The sequence below is a fragment of the Eptatretus burgeri genome, chromosome 2, assembly GCF_056783735.1.
Source record: "Eptatretus burgeri isolate ZD-2024b chromosome 2, Ebu_testis_v1, whole genome shotgun sequence".
Classification (NCBI taxonomy): Eukaryota; Metazoa; Chordata; class Myxini; order Myxiniformes; family Myxinidae; genus Eptatretus; species Eptatretus burgeri.
The window spans coordinates 143,847,880-143,855,238 of NC_140962.1; the positions used below are offsets into that span (position 1 = coordinate 143,847,880).

At 41.4% G+C, this 7,359-nt stretch overlaps 1 protein-coding gene across 1 annotated transcript in view; it reads left to right on the top strand.

The window, feature by feature from the left end:
- LOC147033399 (E3 ubiquitin-protein ligase TRIM7-like) overlaps positions 1-4,556 on the top strand; it is a 67,044-nt gene extending 62,488 nt beyond the window's left edge. The window contains exon 8 of the mRNA XM_085854214.1: positions 1,191-4,556. Within this exon, the coding sequence (XP_085710340.1) occupies positions 1,191-1,720 (530 nt within the window). The 3' untranslated portion in view covers positions 1,721-4,556. The remainder of the gene's footprint in view (positions 1-1,190) is intronic.
- The last annotated feature ends 2,803 nt before the right edge of the window (positions 4,557-7,359 follow it).

The window sequence follows — 7,359 nt, forward strand, 5'->3', positions numbered from 1 at the left end:
AACTGCACACAATATTCTAGATGTGGTCCTCCCTCACTAAATCCCTGTACAATGTTAACACCACCTCTTTTGATTTATAAATGATCCCCCTCCTAATACAACCTAAAACCCCATTTGCTCTTCCTTTCGCTGCCTGACATTGTGCTGTCTGCTTACCTCCCATATCAATTACCACCCCCAGATCCTTCTCCTGTGTGACACGCTCCAAAATTACCCCTTGCATCCTGTAATCTCTATTTTCATTGTTCTTTCCCATCTCCAACACCCTACACTTGCTCAGGTTAAATTCCATCTGCCAATCTTTTGCCCAATCGATGCAAGTATCAAAACTTTCCTGTATCTGTTCACCACTCCCTCTGCTGTCCACCTCACGTCCAAGCAATGTGTCATCTGCAAATTTGGAAAGCTTACTCTTTACCCCATTATCCAAATAGTTGATGTAAATATTCAATAGTAATGGTCCGAGTACTGATCCCTGAGGCACCCTGCTACTTACATCCTCCCAGCAAGACATCCTCCCACTCACAGCCACTCTCTGCTTCCTATCACTAAGCCAGTTTGCAATCCAATTAGCTACCTGAGCAGCCACTCCACAAGCCTTCATTTTGGCTAACAACCTCCAATGTGATGCCTTATCAAATGCCTTCTTAAAGGCTAGATATACCATGTCCACTGCTTTTACATCATCCACCCAATCAGACACTGCCTCATAGAACTCTTAAAGATTTGTGAAACAGGAACTACCTTTGGTAATCCCATGCTGACTACCTTTAATTAGTTTGTATTTATTTAAATGGTTCCTCATCCGGTCCTTAATTAATGTCTCCAACACCTTCCCAACAACTGAAGTCAAACTAACAGGTCTATAGTTTCCCAATTCCTCTCTGGATCCTTTCTTAAATAATGGTGTTACATTTGCTTCTCTCCAATCCTCGGTACCTGTCCTGACTCCAGGGATCTATTGAAAATATCTGTTAACATCTCGCTTACCTGCTCAACCACCTCCATCAATACTCACGGTTGCATAATATCTGGACCTGGAGCCTCATCTACTCTTAGATTACCTCGCTGTTCCTTTACTTCCTCCACTCCAACCAGGCTCTTCTGGAAAAGCCCTTCCTAAAAAGTTTGTGTTATCGATCTTCCATGAGCCTTCGTCCCTATGGAAATTAAATGTGTTCTTTCTGCAGATGGAAGGACTCCAAATTTAGATCCAAACTCTGCAAGTCCTTGGATCCTGGTCTCCCATGACCTGAAAATGGCGACTCGAACTGCGACCGACCATCCTGAACCGAATCACCCCGATAGGTTTGATGTTTGGGAACAAGTTCTTTCTGCTGACAGCTTCTTCTCAGGCCGCCATTACTGGGAGGTTGATGTGAGTTTGAGCCGTTCGTGGAGAATCGGAGTCGCTTTAAACTCGATGGGCCGAAAAGGGGCAGGGAGAAATCGCTTGTTGGGAAGGAATCCCGAGTCATGGTGTTTACAGAAGTATAAAAAGGAATACACAGCATTGCACAATGATCAATGGACCTGCCTGTCCTTGCCTGGGGATGCTGAACGGTTGGGGTTCTGCTTGGATTGTGAGGCGGGAGAACTGAGGTGTTTCGTGGACTCGCAGGTCCTGCATGTTTTCAGGGGTAACTTCTTGGACCCTGTGAAACCCGCTATTGGGGTTTATCAATATGATGATGATTCTGTGATGTTCTGTTCATTGTGACGATTTTGTTCATTCAGTTCTGTTCATCATGAATGTTTTTTTTTTTTTTTCATGAGGCCCACAAAACCAACATTATTTTATGTTAGATTCAATAAAATCAATTACCTGAATATGTGAGAGTATTTATGATCTAATTATTGATTTGTTATAATCATTAAAATAACAAGTCTGAAGACGACGATGGTTCACGAGCGGTATTTGACGATGTAGATTGTTTCAGAAGTCAAGGATGAGACGATGTGATAATTTGTGACCAAGTTATAAAAATGATCAACATGATGTGGTACGAGTGACAGGTTATTCGCTGCAAAATGTTGAAAACCTGGTTTCGTTCAACAACTTTAAAAATTTGACCTTTGCGCAACCTTTAAAGGTCACAAAACAATGTTGTGGACATTAAAATAAGGAAACAGGATACGTGCTATAGCTTATTGGAGTTAGTTCATCGAAGAAGGTCGAAAACCCGGTTAGATTCCCACAACTTTGAAAATTAGACCTTTGTGAACTTTAAAGGTCAAAGGTCAAAGATTATGACCTTTGGTGCAAAACTTCCTCTGTAACATTCCAGGAACAATATAACGTCATATAGGCTATATGGCATTTCACACTCCTCGGATTATCCATTATCCATAAAAACAAACTTGAAGGGGGCGCCACGGGCAAGGTGTTCGAGATAGAGCAAAATGGTTTCAAGACTTTAAGTGGGGAATGACCTCAAGATTATGAATTAAAAATATTGTCATCCTCGCTCTCAAAGTTTGGGCCGTCGTCTGATTTTTATGTCAAAATTCGAAATTTTCTAAGTTAGTGACCTTGTGACCTTGAGCTTGGGATGAAAATGAAAAATCGAGCTCCGTGAGGCTATGCAGGTGCCATTGGGCTAACGAAATACCGAAACCCTGCCAGATTCGACAAAACCCTCGGAGAAGATGGATTTTTATGTCAAAATTCGCAATTTTCTAAGTTCGTGACCTTGTGACCTTGACCTTGGGAGGAAAATGAAAAATCGAGCTCCGTGGGGCTATGCAGGTGCCATTGGGCTAACTAAATACTGAAACCCCTGCCAGATTCGACAAACTCCCTAGTAGAAGATGCAAATTGAAATCGGCTACCCCCTAAAAACACAATTCGCAATTTTCTAAGTTCGTGACCTTGTGACCTTGACCTTGGGACGAAAATGAAAAATCGAGCTCCATGGGGCTATGCAGGTGCCATTGGGCTAACCAAATACCGAAACCCCAGCCAGATTCGGCAAACCCCTCAGAGAAGATAATTTTTTATGTCAAAATTCGCAATTTTCTAAGTTCGTGACCTTTTGACCTTGGGAAGAGAATGAAAAAATCGAGCTCAGTGGGGCTATGCAGGTGCCATTGGGCTAACCAAATACTGAAACCCCTGTCAGATTTGACAAACCCCCAAGGAGAAAATGCAAATTGAAATCGGCTTCCGCCGAAAAACACGTTTTTGGGCGTGGCTCTGCTCATAATGGGCGCACCATGCCCATTCTCAGGAAAACACAACTAGATCATGATATAAACCTCCCACCAAAATTTTTTATCAGGATTGGATCAAAACCCACGGAGCTATGCTTAGGACAGACAGACAGACAGACAGACAGACAGACAGACACACAACAATAACTAATATAGTGGTCACTTATTTTTTTTTAGTGAAAATATTTTTTCGTGAACCAATTTTTTTTTCGTGAAAATATTTTTTTCGTGAACCAATAATAACAAGCCGGTAGGCGACATGGGTGGTCGCGACATAATTGCATACGAGTCATACAGTTTTTGACGGATCGGGCTGAAATTTTTTGAGAGGTTGATTACAATGCGCATAAAAGCCTGAAAGCTGATTTTTGATTTCGAAAAAACAATTTTTTTAGGATTTTTCAAAAATTTCAAAGACCCGTGGCTGGGCAACGGTGGTGTCCATAGAAACGGTGCTCAAAAGTATAGAACTAGATCCTGGTTACAACCTACCTGTCAAGTTTCATCCAAATCGGTTGACTCCTCTGGCCTCCAGAGCTGTCCATTACATACAGACAAACTGACAAGCCGGTAGGCGACATGGGTGGTCGCGACATAATTGCATACTAATCATGCCGTTTTTGACGGATCGGGCTGAAATTTTTTGACAGAGGTTGATTATAATGAGCATAAAAGCCTGAAAGGCGATTTTTGAAAAAATTATTTTTTTAGCATTTTTCAAAAATGTCAAAGTCCCGTTGCTCGGCAATGGTGGTGTCCATAGAAACGGTCCTCAAAAACATAAAACGAGATCCTGGTATGAACCCACCTGTCAAGTTTCATCAAAATCGGTTGACTCCTCTGGCCTGCAGAGCTGTCCATTACATACAAACATACAGACAGACGGAGAAAAGTGAAAATAAGGGTACTCTCGAGACCACCCAACATCCAGACAGACGGAAAACCTGAGACGAAGGGCAGTCGAGCAAACACCCAATAATAATTGTTATAAAATTAAAGATAATTGAAAGAAAATACATTTATTATTTTTATACTTTGAAACGAAATCTAATGCAACCCAAAGTCTTCACTTGTTGGCCTCCAATTCTTCTATCTCTGAATAGCATTTTCTTTTATCGGGGCATGGTTGTCATTTACAGGTGGTTGGAAGCTCAGTTCGACACCACTCACATTGTGCTATTTCAAATGAAAAAAGTTTCTAAAAATGCAATAGATTTTTGGCCTTTGATCTTGAGTTTAATACTTTTTATTTTGATCATATAACCGTGAAACTGTTGAAGGAAAAGTGACCCTGACTCACTGTTTCCAGGTATGACAATAAAAGGATTTGATAAACACCTCGACACCGCCTCCATGCCGATGTGTCGACAACCATCATTGCTTGTTTTTTTTTTTTCTCCAACGTTGTTGAAAATGACAAGTTTCATTGAAGAAGAATCTGTCGCAGTGATCAATATTGATTATGAAAGGTATACATGGTTTGTATTGAACCTCAAATTTATTTTTCAAGTTTGTGGGTATTTCTTCCTCAATCGTTACTCAATCTCCTTTGATGAAAAAAAATATAATAAAATCGCGTTTCAAAGTGCAAGCTTTTCAGGTACAATTTTTATCGATACATTCTTTTTTATAATCGCGTTGACCACAGAATTCGGATGGTGCGCTGCACAGTCCAACCTCAATGTATTTGTTTCAGACCTGAGTGTTTCAGTAAATGTTTATCATGTGAAAATAACGACAAGTTCGTCTAATATCTGTCATAGGGAAGTTGATAAGGGACAAGACATTTGAGCATCTGACCATCAATAGATTGTTTTCAGATCACCAGCACGGAATTGTCCTTGAACAGTCGTGCGTTATGCAACTTTTAGTGCAACTAGAAGATTAGACAAAGATGCTGGATAGAGGAGACCAATTCACATCATACACCTGGATTTCAAAAAGGCCTTTGACTCTGTGCATTAAGAAAGACTGCTGGAGAAAATCTGGTCATATGGCAATCAGGATCCCCTACTCTGGTGGCTCAGGACTTTCCCTATAGCTCAGGGCTTTCCCATTGGCTCGGGGCTTTCCTCACCAACCAAGTATAGTCTGTGATCAGCAACAGGACAAAATCCAACATGAGTCGAATCAAAACTGATATGCCTCAGGGTAGAGTTTTGGGGCCATCCCTCTTAGTGGTCAATGTCCTGCCCTGCATGATGCAAAGCATTATCCAACTGCATGCCATTGTAAAGCAAGTTATATGGTGCAGGTAAACTCCAACCAAAAGTTTATTCTGGACAGTGCAACCAGATGGTGAAAAGAATAACAATTTCACTCAACCATGGATAAGTGAAAACCCTTTCATCTGGGTAAGCGTAACATGAACCAGACAAACATGATGATCAACTTGCATCTGGACAACATTTCTGAAGATAGGGACCTTGGCATCATAAGTGATGATGAACTGGGCTTCCACAGGCAAGTGTCCCTGAGACTGAACAGAGTAAACTAAACTCCAGGTCTGATCAGGAGAGCATTCACCAACATCAATGAGAAAACCCTCATCCCCTGTTCAAGACCTTGGTCCCCCTCTCTTGGAATTTTGTAACATCATATTGAGTCCAAGATGCATCAGTGATGCAGACATGGTCAAGCTAGTTCAAAGACGTGCCATCAAACTCATCCTTGAACTACATGGCCTTCCATATCAAGAGGGGCTGAGGAAACAAAATCTGCATTCCCTACTTTAGGGAGGACAATTGGGACATGGTCCAGATATACAAACTAGTCCATGGGATCGATAGAATAAGCTCGCAATAATTATTTACCCCAGTAGACTACCATACTAAGTGGGACACTGAAATAAATTGCATGTGATCAGAAGTTACCTGAACACAAGGAGTCACTGCCTTAGTCAGAGTGTCGCAGGAGCTTGAGCAGCCTCTCCCAGGAAGTTGTGAAACTTTCCATATTCATTGCTTTCAACAGGGGATTGGATCGACCTTGGGAAGGAAAGAGATTTGACTTGTAAAAACTCTCGACATACATCCTCACACTAAGTTTAAGTGGTATCAATACATGTTCACCGCTGCAGAGAAGATTAATGTATTCCTTCTGGTTTCCTGGTTATGATTGCTTCTCTTGGTCCTCAGAGTGATCTGCTTCCAAAAAGCTCAATAATCGTTCCAGACTTGTGTGTTGCTGTCAATTTTGTCCTCTGTTTGTGTTGAATGTTCTTCATGTTGAGTGCTAACTCCTGTGTATTTTTTGTGCTCACTATTTATTTTGATCCTGCATCTCAGGCTCAGTTTTGGTCCTATAACTTCGACCCCAAACGCCCCATTCCCAAGCATTCCCCTTTTCCAGCTTATGGTGATCCCTTACCCCCTCTCCCTCACCTATTTTCATTGGAAGTTGTAAGTTGCTTTGTTCTTTTTTGTTTCATCCCTACTTTCCCCTTCCTCTTGATGTGTTTCATCTTGTCTACAGCTTATTCACCCCCATGTGTCCTTTTCCCCCTCCCCTTGATCTCACTCTCACTTCCACTCGGCTGCTGCTGTGTTCCCCTTTCCATTTTGTTCCATTGCATTCTGCCTCGCTCTTTCACGAACCTTGCCCATGTATACATATAAAAAATTAACAGGAGATTAACAGGAAATTTTTGACTTGTCCTTTCTACCAACTCGTGAGTTCATAGGAAACAATATCTCATGCATTGTTCAGTTATATACTCCAATTTAAATAAAGGAATGATTTTAAAGACAGTTAAAAAAAAACACTCCAGAGGTTTAATGCGATTGAAGTAGTCATAATATTCACCACCCTATTTAACATGCACATGTATTGCTAAACGGAAAGGTTTTGAAAGTGCAAAAAAGGCGATTTCTGTTCTTCTGAATTGTTCAAGTGTATAACTCAATTTAAATAAAATAAAGATTTTGAAGGTTGCAGAAAAAAACATTTTTCACAAGTTTACCACCATTGACCGGGTCAGGTGTGGGAGCATGCGCCAGAGCAGCGCGTCGCTTGTTTCACTTTCAGCTGGTACTCCAGGGACCTCCATCTGTCCATCCCCCAGGCAGATGCCTTTCCCATTCCCATCTTCTTGAGATACTGATCAACATGCTGTAACCACGAGGCACGAATTGCGTGGCGGAGATA